The sequence below is a fragment of the Zonotrichia albicollis genome, chromosome 8, assembly GCF_047830755.1.
Source record: "Zonotrichia albicollis isolate bZonAlb1 chromosome 8, bZonAlb1.hap1, whole genome shotgun sequence".
Classification (NCBI taxonomy): Eukaryota; Metazoa; Chordata; class Aves; order Passeriformes; family Passerellidae; genus Zonotrichia; species Zonotrichia albicollis.
In genome coordinates this window covers 921,680-941,853 of record NC_133826.1, presented here as the reverse complement: position 1 = coordinate 941,853, position 20,174 = coordinate 921,680, and the positions used below count along the sequence as shown (strand labels likewise).

The 20,174-nt window shown below is 49.1% G+C and overlaps 1 protein-coding gene across 6 annotated transcripts in view; it reads right to left on the bottom strand.

Moving 5' to 3' along the window:
* The window catches only part of NEGR1 (neuronal growth regulator 1), a 167,773-nt gene that overhangs the window by 20,225 nt on the left and 127,374 nt on the right, over positions 1-20,174 (bottom strand). For 4 of the 6 annotated variants that reach the window (XR_012581229.1, XR_012581228.1, XR_012581230.1 and 1 more), the window contains exon 7: positions 19,208-19,249. The exons of the other annotated variants lie outside the window; for them this stretch is intronic. Coding sequence is in view for 1 of the 4 variants with exons in the window: in XM_074545553.1 (XP_074401654.1) it covers positions 19,208-19,249 (42 nt within the window). In the remaining 3 variants the exon portion in view is untranslated. The remainder of the gene's footprint in view (positions 1-19,207; positions 19,250-20,174) is intronic. 6 annotated transcript variants of the gene reach the window in all.

The following is a 20,174-nucleotide window of genomic DNA, read 5'->3' as shown; positions in this document are numbered from 1 at the left end:
CCCAACCACCAACATCCCCTTGGTTTCTGTACAGCCCCCTGCAGCTCCACGTCTGGTGTGTGACATTTCATTTGGCGCAGAGAGTGTGACACAACCCCAAATCCTCTGCTTCCCCCCCCGTGCAGAAGGGCTCAGGTAATCAACCCAAAACAAAACAAGATTAAACTTGGTTTTGAAGCTTGGTTTGGTGACTGATGACTGTGACTAACTGCAGGCCAGGGCCCTTCCCCTCATCTCATTCCAAAAGGACTTTCTGTGCTAAGTCAGGATGACAAATCAACCTTTAATTTATTACGAGGGCCGGGTGGGGAAGCTGAAGCATAACACAGGTGCTATTTCATTTTATGCTATGAAGAGAGTTTCCCCAACTTAAGGATAATTTGAACTACAGTAGCAATAAAAGCCAGTGGAAAATTATGTAAATCTGATTTCCTGCATATGAACCAGCTCTGTCTTTCCAGGGCTTATTAAATCATACCTGGATTGTTTCTGCACAAAGGCAAGAGGGGAGTTAATGGGGGGAAAATGCACTGACTTGGGAGATAATAGAAAAGTTACAGTTCCCAAAGCTGCCTAAGCAGGAGAATTGGATGGAAAAGAAACCTGAATGAGAAGCAAAGCTGGAGAAGCTTAATTATCAATTATGATGTCACACGAGGCCTACTGGATGACACATAGTTTAAAATATTGGCTTAGACTCTTAAAAATCCTTAAAAATTAATAATCTCCTGCAGATTTTTTCTTCTCCCCTTCAGAATTTTGATTAATTTTTCCTGTGGCTCCCTGAATTCATTGCTGGCCAAGCAAATTGCTGTTGCTGGATATTAATAAAATTTCATAGCTTTGTGCTGATGTACAAACTTTGAAAATAAACACACCTTTAAAATTTAAAGACTCTTAGCATGGTCTGCTCAGTCCTTGATCTACTCTGGGTAATTATTTTGGTAAGGACTGAGCAGTCCTTGCTTTCCTGTGCAAGGCCATGCAAGGTCACTTTGTTCTTGGACTTGGCATTTTTCAAAGCACTACAGGATGGTTCCAAAAGTGTCAGACTAAGCCCCAAGTTTAGGGGAAAATGAGAAGGTTTAAATGTTGGAGAGCAGCACAAACCAGCTGCCTTTCTTTCCCCTGCTGAAATATTACCATGCCATTGTTTCACACACACACACACGAGCTCCCAGTCTTAATATTTATGCAGGGAGGTAATGGTGGAGGAATGTGTGATTAGGCTTTAAATAAAAGCTGGAATTATTAGAGTCTGTGATTACACCTGCAGCCATGCTGGGCATTTCCACAGGCCCCATCCCCAGCATGACACAGAGCTGATTTCAGAGGGTTTGGAGTGTTTTGGGTGCCCAGAGGGAAGGAGAGCTGTGCCCAGGGAGGTTTGGGCTCCTCTGAAAAATGTGTATTTTATGATTGGCTTTTTGTAAATATTAAAATGAATGTTATATGTGTTGTGTTAGAAAGTTATGCTGTATTAATTCTCTTAAGTAGTGTGTTAAATGTAGTTTTAGGTTATAACAAAATGTTAAAATAGAAACAATGCTATGTAGGTTACTTTTTTAAAAGAAAGGGCTTGCAGTGAGATAGCAGCCACAGGACACCTGAATCTTTCAGAGAAAGAGAATTTATTGCTCCATTATCAGAAGAAATGAACTTCTTCCTGGCTCAAAGGCGCTGTCAGGATTCAGAGGAAGAAGCTGACACTGCCCTGACAGAATCCTGTGTTTGAATGGAATTTATGCATCATGGATGAGGTGTAAGAATATGCAACAGGCTGATGCTTTTAAGGGTTAATCCTTTGTTAATGTGTGTCCTTTTTCAGGTTTATTTTACCCAGAAAAGGTACCCAGACTGCCCCTAACTCTTTGTTTTTATTGTCTCATATTGTCCTAATCCAAAATGTCCTAATTATCATTAGTCTAATTGTATTACTATTTTATAACCATTTTATTACTATTAAACTTTAAAAACTTTACAAACAAGTGATTGGTGTTTTTCACAGCTCCCCATCCCCAGGGGCATCTCAAAGTGCATGTGACACTTGGGGACATGGCCCAGGGGTGGCCTTGGCAGTGCTGGCCATGGTTGGACTCCCTGCTCTGGGAGGGCTTTTCCAACCTAAACAATTCCATGACTTTATGATCTGGTGCTGCAAATTCAGAGCCCGTGGGGGTGACACCTTGACATGCCTGAGAAGAAAGCGAATTTCCATCCAGGAAAAGATCAAAATGAGCTCCACGAGCAGCCTGATGTCTGAAATACCAAATGACCCAGGATTTACAGGGCACAATGAGTTTAAAATGTCAGCTGCAGCCACTGAGGGGCAATAATTTACTTTTGTGCTGCTGTGTAAGTCAAATTTTGCTCATAGCCAGAGTGGCTGCATCCCTCTGGGAAAGGGAAAGGGAAAAGGAATGGGGACACACTCAGAGCATCACCAGGGCTGGGAAGGGACCCACAGGGCCTGGGGGTGGAAACTGAGGTTGGAGGGGACCTTCAATGTCCCCTCAGGGTGAGGAGAAATCCCTGCCTGGCCGTGGCACACCTCGCATGCCCACGTGCCTTTGTGAGCTCTCCTTTCTTCCAATTTAGGGATTATTGGACCTAATCCTAATGTTTTACACCAGCCGGCACTCGTGGAAATATTTAAGACACCCTTAGCACAGATAGGATTATATTCAGACATCTCTCCTGGTGCTGAATAGAAAGGAACAAAGTGATATTATATCAGTATCTCTAATTAATACAAGAGATTAGGAGAAGTGCTATGCTGGAACACACAAACCAGCATTTCCTAGCACCAAGGGCTGCATTAACCAGAAATAATTATAAGCTTTAATGCTGATGCTGTGTAGACAAAAGCAGAGACCCCTTTAGGTTGTCTGAATAAGCAAGACTAATTCTGTTAAATGGATTATGCAGGGAGATGTTAATAAGCATTTCATTTAACCATATTCAGGTTAATCATTTACTAAAGGAAAGCCTTAATAAATTGGATTTTTTGGTGCAACATTTAAAACATACAGAGAGAAGGAATAAACTAACTCAAGGTCAGAGCAGTAAGGCAAAAAGAAAGATGAGAAAGCCTAGGCTGTCAAATAAGGTTCTTTTAGAAGAAAAGATGGGGAGATAATGGGCCTCAGAAGGCTGGGGCGAGGCCTGGGGATAACATCTCTACAATTTGTTCCACTTGAAGCTGCTGGAGGATTTATGGCTGTGCAGGAGGAGGTGGGCAGTCTGTGAAGGCTCTGTCAGGGAGCAGCAGTGGTGATGGGCACAGGGTCCTGCAGAGCTGGAACCAGCCCCCATGGCAGGGGGAATGGGCAGCACAGAAACCTCCTTGGTCCAAGGCAAAACCTGGCCTTGGGAGAACAAAATCTGCAAGCCTTGTCTGAAAATGGATCAGGGGATTTGTTTAGTCTCGTGCAAATGCAATCATGCTGAGGCTGCGGAGCTGCACAGCATGGGAGAGGCAGGAGTGAGGTAAATGGATCACTCTGAATTCCAGCTGGAGGCTGGAGCTAAACAGAGCCTTGGCCACGATGGCAGCACCTGGAGAAGGCTGGGAGATTCAGACTGTGGAAATTACTCTGGAGCAGGCATGGGGGCATGGAGGTTCTCTCCAGCCCCCTTTTCCTCTGTCCTGGCCTGCTTCAAAACATCCCTCCTGTGCTGGGGGCAGCTCTGGGCACTCCCAGCCCTGGGGTCAGTTCTGGGTCAGTTCTGAGTCAATTCTGGATCAGCTGTGGGGCAGTGCTGGGGTCAGTTCTGGATCAGCTCTGGATCAGTGCTGGATCAGCTCTGCGTAAGATTTTAGGGAGAATTTCTCCCTGGAAAGGCTGCCCAGCCTGGCACAGCTGCCCAGGGCAGGGCTGGAAGCTGCAGGGATGAGGATTCTGTCAGGAATGTCCTGTGAGCTCCCTCTCCCACAGCATCCTCCCCAGGAGCTGTCCCAGCCCAGGGCGCAGATTGGCTCAGCCCATCCCTGGGTGGTGGGGCCGCAGTCCAACCTTGCTTTGTGCATTATCTGTCAAGCAGAGCTCAGCACTGCTCAGACAAATCTCTCAGAAAATCCTTGAGGAAGGACACGGAATATTGCAGGAGCTGTCCAGGAGCTGGCTCTGCCCAGGGATAAGCCAGGGCTGGGCAGGATAAAGCTGGAAGTGCCAGGTGCTTAACTGAGGGGCTTTATCATCCTCTGGGATGGGAGTGCTGGCAGGAAGATCCAGGAGATGAGCCCCAGAAGAGTGATGGGGTTGATAAGAGAGGGCTGTTATCAGGGCCTGTCCATCAGCATTCACACAGGGCTGCTGGCAGGGCAGGAGCTGGGAGATCAAATGCTGATTTGTCCTTATTTCAAATTTAAATGAATAAAAAAGCATTTTGTGAGTCTTAAAATGGGAAAACAAGGGCTAGAATACGATTACTAGAACTGCATAAGCAAAAATCAGCTGTTTGCTGTGCTAAAATCTGAAAGCTCAGTAATTTAAACACTTGAGATGTGCCACCAGCAATGCCTTAAAGTGAAATATTATCCCAGCCTGTGTTTGTGTACGCACAGAAAATGAGACAGAGGCATTTCTTGTTCCAGTCATGAAGACCCCACTTGGGATGTGCCCTGTGTCTAACGCAAAACCGATCCTGGTGCTGATTTTGACTGAGGTAAAATGTAAAATACGATATTTACAGGTTGAAAAAAACACCCAAGCAACGAACACACGGTAACCATGGCCACCGTCTGTGTAACCCTGAATTGTGGGGATCTCTGCCTGGAACTGGGGCTCCCTGGCTGGGGGAGGCAGAGGGAGACCCACACCCCCTGCCCGCCCTCCAGAGCAGTCAGAGTCACCTTTCCCCAACAAATAACTCATGCTAAACACTGCAAACAGCCACAGACTCATCTCACACTGCTAAAAATACACCCAGCCCTGGAGACTTCAAAGTCAGATCGCTTTGCTGGTGAGGGTGGTGTGGCTCAAAGCAGAGCTGTTCCACGAGGGCTGCCAGCCCTGGCACAGAGGGACAGCAGGGCTGGGATGGGGCTTGGGGCACAGAGGGGGATGAGGTCTCAAATCACCTCTGGAACAAAGAATTTCCCAAAGCAACCCTCTGGAACAGAGCATTTCCCAAATCACCAACTGCTCAAGGGCACTGAGTGATTCCTCACTAAAAGTCCCTGCAGTCTCTGGTCCCTCTGTGGGTCCTGCTGTGGTTCCTGCTCAGTCCTGGAGAGGAGAAGGATCCAGAGAGAGCTCAGAGCCCCTGGCAGGGCCTGGAGGGGCTCCAGGAGAGCTGCAGAGGGACTGGGGACAAGGGATGGAGGGACAGCACACAGGGAATGGCTCCCAGTGCCAGAGGGCAGCCATGGATGGGACATTGGGAATTGGGAATTTCTGGCTGGGATGGAATTCCCAGAGCAGCTGTGGATGCCCCAGATCCCAAGGCCAGGCTGGACATTGGGACACTCTGGGACAGTGGGAGGTGTCCCTGCCATGGCAGGGGTGGAATGGGATGGGCTTTAAGGTCCTTTCCATCCCAAACCATTGCAGGATCCTGTGGATGTCGCTGTGTGTGCCAGGATCAGAGCAGGGGTGACAGTGACAGGGCAGGACAAGCTTTAGTGAAACACCCCCCATTTTCAGCCTTCACACTCTGCTCGGGTGTGTTTCAGAGGAGTTTTGTTCAGAGATAAAGCTGGAGGTATCAAAGAGAAGCACCTTCCCTGAAATAGTGCAGGGAGCAGAGTCCCTGCGATGCCTGCCTGGGATGAATGAAGCACACAGAGCTGAGCAGGATGAAATAGCACAGCCCTGATGGACTCCCATCCTGCTGCAAGGAACTTCACAGCCCCCAGGAGTATTTATGGGGAAATTACTGTGAGGGAACAGAGGGAAATTTGGCTTTATATATCATCCTTGATACTGCAGCCGTGTCCCATTTCTTTGTGTGGCTGAGGAGTGCAGTGGTGTTGGGGAAATGGAACATCCCTGAGGAGCTCTGGAATGATGGATGGAACATCCCTGGGGAGCTCTGGAGTGACAGATGTGTGAAAAATGCGTATCTCATTATTGGCTTTTCACAAATATTACAATGAATATTATATGTGTTGTGTTAGAAAGTTATGCTGTATTAATTCTCTTAAGTAGTGTGTTAAATATAGTTTTGAGTTAGAACAAAATGTTAAAATAGAAACTATGCTGTGTAAGATACTTTTTTAAAGAGAGGACTCACACTGAGATAGCAGCCACAGGACACCTAAATCTGTCAGAGAAAGAGAATTTATTGCTCCATTATCAGAAGAAACAAACTTCTTCCTGCCTTGAAGGTGCTGTTAGGATTTGGAGGAAGAAGCTGACACTGCCCAGACAGAATCCTGTGTTTGAATGGAATTTATGCACCATATATGAGGTGTATGAATATGCAACAGGCTGTTGCTTTTAAGGGTTAATCCTCTGCTAACGTGGGTCCATTTTTGGGCTCGTGCTGCCCAGAAAAGGTACCCGGACTGTCTATAACTCTTTGGATTTGTTGTCTCATATTGTCCTAATCCAAATTGTCCTAATTATTATTACTCTAATTGTATTTCTATTTTTATAACTGTTTTATTACTATTAAACTTCTTCAATTTTAAAAACAAGTAATTGGGGTTTTTCACAGATGGGAACAGCCCTGAGGAGGAGCTGGCTTGGGCAGACAGAGGAGATCCACCCCAGCCCTGGGCTGGACCTGTGGGATCACCACCTCATGCCCTTTTAACCAGCAAAGGAGAAGGCAGGAATGGGCCAAAGGAGAGGGGCTCGCTGGCTCTGGGCAGCAGGAGCACACCCATCACCCACAGTCCCAAATCCCGGCCCCTGGCCCTTCCTGCCCTGCCCAAACCCTCCTGGGGCAGTTTGGGAGTGTTCCATTCCCTGGGAGCCCGGGCAGTGCCAGCCCTCTCTGGGGCGAGCCTTTCCTGACTCCAGCCCTAATGGCTGAGGTGATGAGTGAGGCTCAGCCTGTCCCTCCCTTTAAGCATCCTCCACATTTACTGCTCTTGGCACACCCAGGGCAAAGCAAACCACACATCCAGCCTGGATGTCTGAGTCTAAACCCTGCTGGCTTGTCTGGGAAAAGTGGGATAGCAACAACTGTTGGGGGAGCAGCCACAGGAAGGGATCTCTGGAAGGTAGCAGGCCAGTCCTGTGCTATTTCAGGGCTCTGTGCAGCCCTCTGCACACATGTGGCTTGGGATGGCACGTGCTCAAGGCTGGGACTCCATCCTCCCCCACACCTGCCCTGATTTTGGGTTCACCTGCAGCAAACCCAACCTTGTTTAGCCTGAAGCTAAATGGAAACCAAGCCTGACTCTGGGCCCTGCCTGGGAGCCCAAAATTAAACAGGAAAATGGCTCAGAATCCTCCACTGGATGGGGCAAACACAGCTTTTGTTGAGAGGACATTGAGAATAAACCATGAAAATGCCAGAGAAAGCACTGGGAGGAGCAAGCTGCTCATCTCCATCCCTATTCCCATTCCCACTCCCATTCCCATTCCCATCCCCATTCCCTTTCCCATTCCCATCCCCATTCCCTTTCCTATTCCCTTTCCCTTTCCCTTTCCCTTTCCCTTTCCCTTTCCCTTTCCCTTTCCCTTTCCCTTTCCCTTTCCCTTCCCCATCCCCATCCCCACTCCCATTCCCATTCCCATCCCCATTCCCTTTCCCCCATCCCTGTGTCCCATCCCAGGAGTTCTGGAAGGTTCCTCAGGGAAGGAGGAGCAGGAAGAGCCAAGCCCTGAGGCTCTCCACGAGGGGTATTCCCACACCAAGGAAGCTCTGCAGCCACCTGCCAGTGTTCCAGCTGGATAAATTGCTGGATAAATAAATTCCCCACTCCCACGTGGGGAGCACAGAAAAAAGGGAAAACCTGCACTGCTGGGAAGCTCAGGTTCCTCAGGCATCATTCTGGCAGCCTACAATAACTGCTTCCCTGACAATGTGGCTCTCATTTGTAAGTGTCACACTGGAGACAAGGAAAAGCGCTATAATGTGACAGAAAAATTTGACTTGGGAGCTAATTACTTTAATTTGAGAGAATTTTTGGCTCATCTGCATGCTTGACAATTATTTACAACTTACATTGGTAATTAGAGGTTGGGCCTTGTGCTGAAATATTGCAAATGGCTTTGGAGACATTTGCTGATCCTCCTAACTTTGAGAGGAAATGAATTTATTAGTAGTTAATATGTAAAATATTTGTACTTCTGACCTTTTGTTAAACATCCTTCCTATATTTTAAATGATTGGTTGTCAGAGCCATTTTTCTCCAAGTGACGTGTGACATTGTAAATAAGCTCTTGAATTAAGCAGCACATTAAATCTCCGTGTTCAGTGGCAATCTCTGATAGTTCTCATATATCAGGGAGACTTTGTTGGTTCTGCTGTGTTGAGGCAATGTCATACAGCAGCGTGAATGATAATTTTTTACACTGAGCTTTCCAGTTTCTGCACGATTTCCACATCATTCTTGTGCTCTTGACAAAGGATGTGGAGCTAGGCAGGTTGGAACATGATTTCTGTCCCTTTTTGGGTGGACGAGGAAGGAAATTTTTGGCTGGAAGTGCTGGTAGCCTTTCAGCAAATCTTCCACTGAGGTGCCTGGCAGATGATTTCTAAGATGTGGGGTTTATTTGGATTTCTGTTCATTTTCTTAAGCATTTCTGGTGGGCTCCTCTTGCTCACATTTCTGCACAGTGCATGTATTCCTCTCTTTTTATAGGAATATTAAAATCCCACAACCCATGGAAATTTATCCCCAAACTGTGCCCAAATAGCCAAGGAATTAATCATCAGTGGTGTTTTGATTAGAAGAAGGTGGTGGATGAAATAAACAACCCAATCAAACTGTTTGCTGATTGCAGAAGTTACAGTGGCTTCTTGCATCCCAACAGCCTCAGGGGAGCTCAGGGTGGGCACAGGGTCACAGACATCTTTTATGGAAAATCCTTAGGAGAAGAATTTTCCATAGGAGAAGCTGAGAGGCCTCAGGAACAAAATGCAAACAATGGTTATCTGCTGCTGTGGAATGCAACAGGTGCATCTGGGATTGGGCTCATGTGGTTGTTTCTAATTCATGGCCAATCACAGCCCAGCTAGCTTAGACACAGGGCCCGAGCCACAAGCCTTTGTTATCATTCTTGGCTATTCTATCCTTAGCCAGCCTGCTGATGAAATCCTTTCTTCTATTCTTTTAGTATAGTTTTAATGTAATATATATCATAAAATAATAAATCAGCCTTCTGAACCATGGAGTCAGATCCTCATCTCTTCCCCAGCCTGAGACCCCTGTGAGCACGGTCACACCCCAGCAGGAGTTTCCCCATGGAAAGGGGGTCAGGCACTGGAACTGCCCAGGGAGGGTTGGAGTGTCCATCCTGGAGGTGTCTCCTGGAGGTCGCACTGAGTGCTCTGGGCTGGGCACAGGGTGGGGATGGGTCAGGGAGTGGATTCAGTGATCTGTGGGGGCTTTTCCAACCCCCTGGATTTGGGATTGGGTGACTGAGAGCCGTGCCAGCTCCCAGGGCTGCCCTGTCCTTGGTGACAGGCACAAATTGAGGGGCACAGGGAGGGTCCCCTCCACACAGGGATCCACCTGGACTCCCCCAGAGCCATTTCTGCACAACCGTGTGTGCCCAGCAGCAGCAGGGAGGGCACAGCAGGCTGCCCTAGCCATTCCCAGAGCAGCAGCCAGGCAGAGGCCACCCCTCCTGGGCTGCACTGAGCCCCTCATGAGGGATGATTGCAATTTCCACGGGGCTGTGTGTGCAGGGAACAACCATCACTCACAGCAGCCTGAGCTATTGGCTCCTCAGAGCCAGCAGCGTTTGTCTGCAGCCCCTGACGTGACATTAACTATTCATGGCTCTCCTCAGTGTTCAAACACTGCCCCAGCAAAATTGTTGCTACTTTTCAAATTGATTGAGATCTTCCCCGAGCCAAGCTGGGCTGCAGCCAGCACGGGGCTCTCACATGGCAGGAGTGCAGGAGTGCCCAGGGGCTCAGGAATGGCAGTGCCCAGGTGCTCAGAGATGCCAGAGTGCCCAGATGCTCAGCAATGCCGGAGTACCCAGGTGTTCAGGAATGCCAGAGTGCCCAGGTACCCAGGGATGCCACAGTGCCCAGGTGCTCAGCAATGCCCAGGTGCTCAGCAATGCAGGAATGCCCAGGTGCTCAGGAATGGGAGTGCCCAGGTGCTGGGCCAGGAGCCATCATCTCCCTGCCTCCTCTTCCTCCTCCCAGCTGACCCTCCAGAGCGCGGGGTTCAGTCCCTGCACCTTTTAATGGAGGGATTCAGTGATTTGTCACTCTGAGCCTAGCCTTTGTCACCTGCAGCTGGAGGCTCCAGGTTAGGGATCCATCTCCCAGCATTGACCCCACTGAGGAATCCTTTTGTTAGAATGGGCAGGCCCTGGCACAGGGTGCCCAGAGCAGCTGGGGCTGCCCCTGGATCCCTGGCAGTGCCCAAGGCCAGGGTGGACACTGGGGCTGGAGCACCTGGGACAGTGGGAGGTGTCCCTGCCATGGCAGGGGTGGCTCTGGGTGGGATTTATGTAAGATCCCTCCCAACCTAGGCCATTCTGAGATTCTGTGGTTCCATTTCCCCCCAATCCCTGCTCTCTGGGATGAGTTATCTGGGATTGCAACCGGAGCTGATTTGCCATCGGGAGGACTCTGAGCCCTTGCAGCTGCCTGTGGGGGACAGGGAATGATCCCCCCCTTCCAGAGCCATTTGGGGGTGGGATTTCTGCTGGGGGTGCCTCTCCAGAGCCCCTCACCCTTCCTGCCTGCTGCTGCTCTGCAGCTTTTCCTGCTGCTGGGGGATTTTGCATCAGGAAGCTTTTCATGGCCCAGCCTGCCCCACTCGCTTTTCAGCTTAATCCTGAGGATTTTGGAGACATTATGGCTCAGCTTTGCATATGTTATTACACAGAAGAGAGGAAAAAACCCCCAACAGCTGAGATTTCTCAAAGCTGGCTGGGAGCTTTAGGCATGCAGGTTCTGCTAAGAGCCATGCCTTTGAAAATCTCTGTCAATTAGTGCAGTATCTTGGTGCTTTTGGGACAGAGATGGATGCCTTAAACTGACTCTGATAGCCTTGGAGACATGTGCAGAAAGACACGTTCTGCCTCCAAACCAATCTGTTTTCCTAGTTTGTGCCATGTATAACCCCTAAGCACTAAAACCCTTCAGGTTTGTCCAGCACCTGCCTGGGAATTGGACAGTGCCAGCCTGCATTGAGCAGAGTGGGATTTGATTTCCAACTCTCTGTAAAACCCTGCTCCTTCTGCTGGCAGCTGCTCTGGTCCTGTGGGTCCTTTCCAGCCCGGGATATTCTGAGATTCTGGGGAACTGGGCACTGAATGGGGCTGTGCAGGGTGGGAGGGAAGGGCAGAGCAGCTTTGGGATCCTTCCAGGCAGGCACTGCTCGTTCCTGCAGGGTCTCTCTGAGGAGAGCTCTCTGCTCTGCGTTATTCCCATCTCTCCCTGTTTTCCCATTCCAAAATCCACACCCTGTTTGTTCCTCCTGAGCTTCCCAAGGCCAGCAGTTCTCTGAGCTGCCTGGCCTTGCAGAGAGCTCCCTCTGAGTGGGGGACAGACACTGCAGAGCCATCAGGGACAGAGGAAGGGTGAGTGACAATGCTCACTGCACAGACAGGGGCAGGATGGACAGAGAAACACAGAGCTCAGCCATGGACCTCCATGTGAGGGGCACAAAAGGGGCCCAGGTCAATCATTTCACCCTGAGTGTGCTGTGACAGGCACTGCTGGCTGTCCCAGTGTCACCCAGTGTCACCCAGTGCCACCCAGTGTCACCCAGCGCCACTCAGTGTCACCCAGTGTCACCCCAGGACCTGGCCCAGTGTGGAGCAGGCTGCCACCCCCTCACTGAGCTCATCTTGCTCTGCCTCATGCCAGCAGCTCTTTCTTATGGAGCCGCCTGACTCAGCAGCTGGAAACGGGAAAATGTTGTGCACAGCTTCCATCTTAATGAAAAGCATCTTTAAAATTTTAATCAGATGGCTCCACACTGTTCTGTGGATTCAGAGGCTCGGTTGAAATCTGGGCTTCCTGAAAACCACGAGCAGGAGCAGGTGCCAGTGATAAAAGAGTATTTATTTAATTGTTCAGAGCTGCTGCTTGAACTGCTCCCACCCTGCTCCTGAAGGATGCAGGCCTGGCTCAGCTACAGCACAAATCCTACAAATGTTGGTGTTGCTTTCTTTACCCAGAGAGCCTCCTGGAAAAACCCACTCTCAGCCTTCCATGGTTGCCTGGTGACACGTTGAGAGCTCATCTGGAAAGTTTAAAGGAGGACAAAGCCCAGCTTAAACTCCACCTGAGCAGGCTGGGCCTTGCAATTGTTTGTAGTGAGGGGAAGGAAAAGATGCAGCTCTGAAACACCAGGTTCAGAGGGAGGAAATGGCTGATCCTGTGTCATCCTGGGATGTTGTTTTCCATCCTGGCTGGAAATATTGTTGGCAACTCCATCAAAATGTCCATGTTGCACAGATACTCTAAATGCAGCTGGCATGGAACTGAAATTTCCATTTGGTGCGAAATTCAGACAGGGAAAAGACAAAAAAAGAAGAAGTGTTGCCTGGAATGAGATGGGGAGCCTGGAAGGAAGCCAACCTATTTTTTTTTCCCACTCAAAACTCAACAGGCCTTTATTTGAATTTCTTTAAAACTGACATATTCATGGAGTTTTCAAACAGGCTTTTTCTGACAAGTCCCCTAATCCCCCAAGCCTTCCCTCCCTCAACAACCCAAGTTTGTCAGATCCTTCCCTGCCAGCTGTAGCTGTAGGCTCCTCCGAGTTCCACACGGAGCTGGGCCCTCCCTGAGGTTCTGGATCCTCAGCTCTATGTACATTTCAAATCCCTGCACATGGGCACCCATCTCATCGAGATGGATATATGCATATTTATTCCTGTACAACTCCTGTAGTCAGCCAGTTCTGGCTGATCAAACCTTCACTTAAAACATATCCTTCTGTGATAAATAAAAACACGGACTGCTCTCTTCCTGCTGGTGAATCACATTCTGGAATCTCCTGCTTGTCTTCTCTCAGTCAGAGCTGGGGCCTGTCTCAGTCTGGGGAAGGTGTAAATAGGTTGTGTAAAGAGCAGGAGAGCAGCTGCAGCTGGCCAGGGGGTTTAGGGTGGGTTTAAGGTGGGTTTTGGGACAGGTTCATCCCCAGAGGATGCTGGCACTGCCCAGATCCCCAGGGAATGGGCATGGCTGTGCTGGTGTTCACAGGGGTTCTTGGATTAGGGAAGGGACGAGGATCTGACTCCATGGTTCAGAGGGCTGATTTATTATTTTATGATATATATTACATTAAAACTATACTAAAAGAATAGAAGAAAGGATTTCATCAGAAGGCTGGCTAAGAATAGAATAGCCAAGAATGATAACAAAGGCTTGTGGCTCGGGCTCTGTGTCTAAGCTAGCTAGGCTGTGATTGGCCATTAATTAGAAACAACCACATGAGGCCAATCCCAGATGCACCTGTTGCGTTCCACAGCAGCAGATAACCATTGTTTGCATTTTCTCTCAGTTTCTCAGGAGGAAAAATCCTAAGGAAAGGATCCGTCAGGGATGGGAGGAACCTCCTGGTTCACGCACAACACACACCTGACAGAACCAGGAATGGATCTGGACACTGAAACACACAAAGCAGCAAGAACAGGATCCCTGGATGCTGAGAACTCCCCCAGGGATGGGAGGAAGCTCCTGGTTCACCCCTGGCACTGCAAACACACGAGTGGGAGAAAGCAGCAGCAGGAGGCTGAGCATCTCCCCAGCCTCCACATCCTCCACCCTTCTCACAGCCTCCAGGAGCCATTTCACACCTGGCCCTGCTCTGCTTTCCTGGCATCTCTCACAAGCACTCCTTGGTTAAGATGTGAAATTCCAGCCAACTGATCGATGTGTGATATTGTAAAATATTCAGGATTCTCAGAGCAGCTTCTTCTCCTAAGTGGGCTTCTCATATTCGTGGGAAAACTCATTAATATTGAAATCCCCACTGACAGAAGGCTTGTAGGCAATACAGCATCAGGAAAAAAACATTCTTGTATTTTACATGCCGGCTTAGAGAGTGGGAATCAATGGACTAAAAACGACCTAGTTCTAGTCCTATTTTTCAGCTGATAGAAAGCAGCTCTCTTGATATTAAATAATGCATCTCTTCAGCAAGCAGTGAATAATACGATTTAGTGTGTTCAAACATTCTGCTGGAATGATGATGCAGGCTCTGAGCACGCTGAATGTCACTGAGCACACCCCGAGACGCTCGCTCAGCTTAAACAGGAATGTTTACCCAATTCCACACATTCACTGGGAGGATGTGCCTTCCCGGGAAGATTCACAAGCACAGAGTTCACCTGCTTGAAGCAGCAGGTGACTGCAGCACTGGAAGGCAGCTATTTCCCCCAGGAGATAATTCCCAGTGTGGCTGGGCCACAGAAACCCAGAATTAACGGTGCAGGTGCACGGAGCTGGCTGCATGCAGACACCAGCTTTGCCTGAATTTCACACCTGCCTGGGCTCTGGCATGCAGCAGCAATGCCCACGATGTGCTCTGAACACAGAGCTGTCAGCTGACTAACAAGGAGGTTTAATATATTGGTATTTTCGAGATATTCACCCGTTTGATGCCAAACTACTCACAGCAAGGCCCGGTAGCCCTGTATCAGTTCTGTGTCTGTTACTGGGACAGGAGAACCTCTGGTGCTCTGGGGCTGGGTGCTGGAGGGTGATTCCCATCACCTGATGGGGATGGGATCCCAGGAGGGGGATTTGGGGGGCACCAAAGCAGCCACCAAACATCAATAGCTCTTGGAGCAAACACACATCTGTCACACACATCTTTTATGGAAAATCCTTTCCTTGGGATATTCCTCCTGAGAATCTGGGAGGCCTCAGGAACAAAATGCAAACAATGGTTATCTGCTGCTGTGGAATGCAACAGGTGCATCTGGGATTGGTCTCATGTGGTTGTTTCTAATTAATGGCCAATCACAGTCAGCTGGCTCAGACTCTCTGTCCGAGTCACAAACCTTTGTTATCATTCTTTCCTATTCTATCCATAGCCAGCCTTCTGATAAAACCTTTTCTTCTATTCTTTTAGTATAGTTTTAATGTAATATATATCATAAAATAATAAATCAGCCTTCTGAACCATGGAGTCAGATCCTCGTCTCTTCCCCATCCAAGAACCCCTGTGAACACGGTCACACATCTGCTCCTAACAGGATTTAGAAGTTAAACTTGCCATGATCCTGGATCTGCTGCCCAAAATGTGGATCACCTTTTGATAGCCCTTTATAGTTTGGGAGGAATTGCAGGAGCAGGGAGAGGGAAGAGCAGCTGGGTTTTGGCAGTGAAGCCCAGCTGGCCCTGCCTCTTGCCCCAGGCTCTCCCCTGCTCCAGGGGTGCTGCACCAGCATCTCCTGCTGCCATGCAGAGCCCCCAGCTGCAGGAACACGCTGCTTTCCTCACCAACAGACAGAAATAATGGCAAGAAAGAGCACTGCAAACCCCGAAATTCAGAGTCCAGCCCTGCAGGTTCTCCTTACACAAAATCACTGATTGATTTAAATGGGATTTGCGACTGCATAAGAGGAGAAAAACCGGAGGGGTTGGCAGGTTTCCCACGGAACAAACAGACCCCGCTTGAAATGAGGTATTATTTGGTATCCTGGCGTATTAAATGTGTTAGATATGCAGAAAGGCAGAGCAGGGAGAAACAACTGGGGTTCAAGGAGTTGTCCAACCTGCCCAAGTGCTCATTTAAACACACGCTTTTGTTCCTGAGAAAATTAAATAACTTAAGGTCCTTCTCTCTCCCACTCCAATTTTTATAAAAGTGCCTCATAAGATGTGAAATCATTAATTAAAGAAGATTCCTCAATTATTCTCTCTGACCTGTCACAGTTACTTGTTTAGTCAGCGTTAAGAATTCAGCAACATCTTCAAAGGCTTTCCAAGACACCACCTGTGAACTAATTATGCTGAAGGAGGAAAGATTTGTAAGGAGCTGCAGCTCCTGGCGCTGGCTGACAACACAGATACCGACCGTGGCCCCAATTTTGTAACTTTCTGCAGCTAATTCTACATGCTTGAAGCACTGTCGCTCCAAATTGGGAGAGTAAATCCCCAAATGAGTGGAAAGGGGCTCCAGCAGGGAAAGGCACAAATGTGTCACCAGGGCTCTCCAACACGGCGCTGCTTTGCATGAATTAAAAATGTCCTAAATGCTTTGTGCCCTGTTGGGAACTGGGGAGATGCTGAAAGTTGTGCAGGGCTGCTGCAGATTCCTCAGAGAGTCCCTCCCCAGGCTGGTCCTTGAGGATGACCCTGGGGACTCTGGCAGTGCTGATGGGACACTGAGCGTCCTGTCAGGAGTTCCCTGCATTTCTGGGGAGCCTTGGCCCCCAGAATGTCCCTCACACCCTGCAGCCACACACTGCCTCCCTTTGGGGTGCTCTGCCCAGCTCTGGAACCCCAGCAAGGGTCTGTGTCCTGCAGAAGGCAGCAGAGCCTTCTCCAGGGAGCACAGCACGCCCCCTGAAGCTGGTAATTAGCTAATTAGCTGCACAGCCCTGATTGAGCAGGAAGGAGGCTGATGCTCTGCTTTCTGACTGATGTGAGACACGAGGCTAAAATGAGTTCCTATGGATTATCCATGGCTGGTACTCCTGCACGAGGGAAGCAGGGCAGGCAGACCCAAAGGGCTCCTGGCCAAAACCTCCCGGGAGGATTTGAGCAAAGCCAGAAACCTTGGCCCTGCTCATGGCATGGGGTGGAAAAAGATCATTTTAAGGCCCCTTCCAGCCCAAATAATTCTGTGATTTATGATAAACCTAATTTTACAGTCACAGGCAGCTGTGGACAGAGAACCCAGGTTTTCTGCCTCCATCTCCCAGCCCAACGTGCTGCCTCCACTGCTGGTGCTGCACACATGAAGGACTCAGTTCCCAGCACTCTGGGAAGGTTTTCATTGCCTCTGCAGCTGAATAACTTGGTTACAATAGTGCTGGCATTTTCCAGCTATTTACCAGGCTAAAATTAGCCAAGTAGAGGGACTATCACAGAGTTATTTAATTATGGAAGGCAAACAGAACAGTTCATTGCAATGTCACTGCTGCTACCAGGGCTTATTTCCAGGAGGAAAGACTCAATAATAAATTTGCAACCATTTTGAGAACTGTCTTTAAGCCCTCCTCCCCTTTTCTGTTGTCTTTCAGCAGAACAGATGTTGGTTTTCAACTGCAAACTGAGCTCAGTGCTTTCCTTGGTAATTTAAAGTTGGATTTGCTCATGTAGTTTATAACTATTGCAACTTTAATGATTCCTAAATTTTTCCACTATTGTGTTCAGAGGTTTTCATATTCTCAATTTCATGTTTGTAAAAGGCCCTCTCTATTTAGCACTGAGCTTTCAGAATTAAGAGAGGGATCATTATTAAAGACCTCTATTCCTTTCCACCCCCCATCTCCATGCTGCTCCCAGAAATACACATAATTTTGCTCATTTGGTGCAAATTTCTGCAGACAAGAATTCAAACACTTCTCAAAGCTGTGTTACTTGAACAGCAGCTTTTGAAAATGAGGAACGACTGTGACTCTGTTGGAGCACTCACTTATGGAGATCAAACCCAGAAATGTTACTGGAGCCCATTCCAGCTGCAACCAGCCAGCATTATCCCTCTTTCCCTGGACAGAGCTGGAACAGGATCAGGCTGAGGCAGTTTTTTCAGGAATTACAAACCCCAGAGTTGAACAGCACCAGAGTGGGGCTCTCCTATCGCCGCTTTGCACAACCGAGACAGCGGCGATCCTTTCCTTCTCCTCAGCCTCTCTTGACTCAAATAATAATTCCCCAGCTTATTTCCAACTGCTTGGCACTCCAAAGCAACTGTGGAAAATCCCAAGGACAGGGACTTTTACTGCAGGCACTATCAGCTTCCTGCAGCCCAGTCCCCTCTCCCATGCCACGGGTTTGGATGGAGATGTTGTGCAGAGGTTTTGCTGCGGCTCTGGCTGCAGGCACAGGACAATCTCTGCCCTAGAGATGGAGACAGGGCACAGTCTCTGCCCTAGAGGGGGTGGAGAGCTTTGGGAAGCTCCCTGGGGCCCGGGGAGGGCAGGGGGGCAGCACCTCTGCCCCCTGAGTGACACCAGAGCCTGCCCTCCCTCAGCTCTTTAATTAAAGCTCTGCAGATTTAAACACTTGTCTTGCTGCTCCTGTAGGTCTGGGGGTGCTGGAATCACCCGTGCCTGCCTTTCCTTCTGCAGCCCTTGGTTCAACCTGCCCCACTTGGTTTAATCACCTCACTGCTGTGGCTTTTTGCACAGTCCTCCCAGTCTTCTAATCTCAGTAAGGAAATAAAAGCGCACATCTGGTGAAGGTTTTGCCAGAGGAAAATTCTGCTTGTTTTTGTCTCCCAGATGGGATATTGGGAAGGAATTGTTCCCTGTGAGGGTGGGCAGGCCCTGGCACAGGTGCCCAGAGCAGCTGTGGCAGTGCCCAAGGCTGGGCTGGAGCAGCCTGGGCCAGTGGGAGGTGTCCGTGCCATGGCAGGGGTGGCACTGGGTGGGATTTGAGGTCCCTCCCAACCCAAACCATTCCAGAACTCTGTGACCAGCTCCACTGAGAGTGTCCTGCAGCAACAGGAGAGAACAGGGATGCACAGGAGCCCTCAGGAGCTGTGAACACCCTCCGGGCACACAGAGGGATTCAGCTCCCACCATCCCCTCCTGGCACTGGCAGTGCAAACACCTCCCAACAGCTCCTGGCTCCGTCCCACGGTCAGTCAGAGACGAGACAGCGAGAAATCTGCACATCCTCAAACCAACATCCACATTGGCCACAACACCAGCAAGGACTCGGGGGCGAGGGGGTTCCAGAGCAGGGAATTGCCCACATGGAGCAGTGCCCTGCACAGCCCCACCGGGACACACCATGGCAGGGACAGCGATGGGCAGAGCTGCTCCAAACAGGGAGAAAGAGGACAAGACACACAGGCTGCGGGGAGACACACCAAGGGAAGCACAACGACAGGGACAGCCCAGCACTACCACGACACAGCAGCCCGGGCCAGCCCCGGGCACCGAGGGCAATGGGGCACCGACCCTCCTGGGGGGATACTGACCTGGGCTTGACACACGACTAGAGGTAGTAGGCTCAATAATTTCTACAAAAAGGGAAAAGGAAAAAAAAGAAAAAAAAAAAAAGAGAACATTTGGGAGTTAATCACACATGGAAGACAAGTACAGAATGAGACAGCAAACAGTCATGCAAGAGACAGCACAGTTTAACCTGGCGCGGGGCTGGACAGAGCTCTGTGCTGGAGCTGCAGCCAGCACTGCTCTCACCCACGTCTGAGCACACCACCAGCACCAGCACGCTCCCACCGGGCCAGGCTGGCGGCTCTGGGCCCTCCAGCTCCAAAGCATCCTCCAGGGAGCCGCTGACACCTGGCTGAGGGAAGGGCTGTGCTCGCTCCAGTGGAGGCAATCTCCTCCCGTGGGTATCAGTCAAGGTAACAGCTTTGAACAAAGAATGTTTTAAGGCAATAGTTTTGTGCTTGGGTGAACTTTTAAGAAGGCACATCTTTTTAATTATTGAAGTCTTTCCAGAAGAGAACATTTCTCAGAAACATCAAACCCATTTGGAAGTTGTTTACTTCCCCCAGGGCAACCAATACAAACAGGCAAAGTTAAGAGAAGACACAGTTCTCCTGCATCCAGCCTAATGAAACAATCACCTGTGGCTTTTCATTATAATTTGACTTTAGAATTCATTATTCTGGGCCCTTTTATTAGCTTTGAATAGCTCTATGCAAAATGAAATACCGGTCCCAATTAATCTTGCACGGAAGCAAGCTCCCATCTCAATGCAGCAATTCAATACTGCTCATAAAAAAGGTTTAACAAAATTACCAAGCTCAAAAGATCATTGACCATATCTTGACTATAACAAGAAACTAATGAAAAAAAATGAGAGCGAGTTGACAAGCAGGGATGTGCAGGGAATGGCTGAGCACACACCAGCTCCTGGCCAATTTTGAGGGTTTTTTTCCACCTAAAATTGCTTTTCAGGTTAATACTGTGCAAACA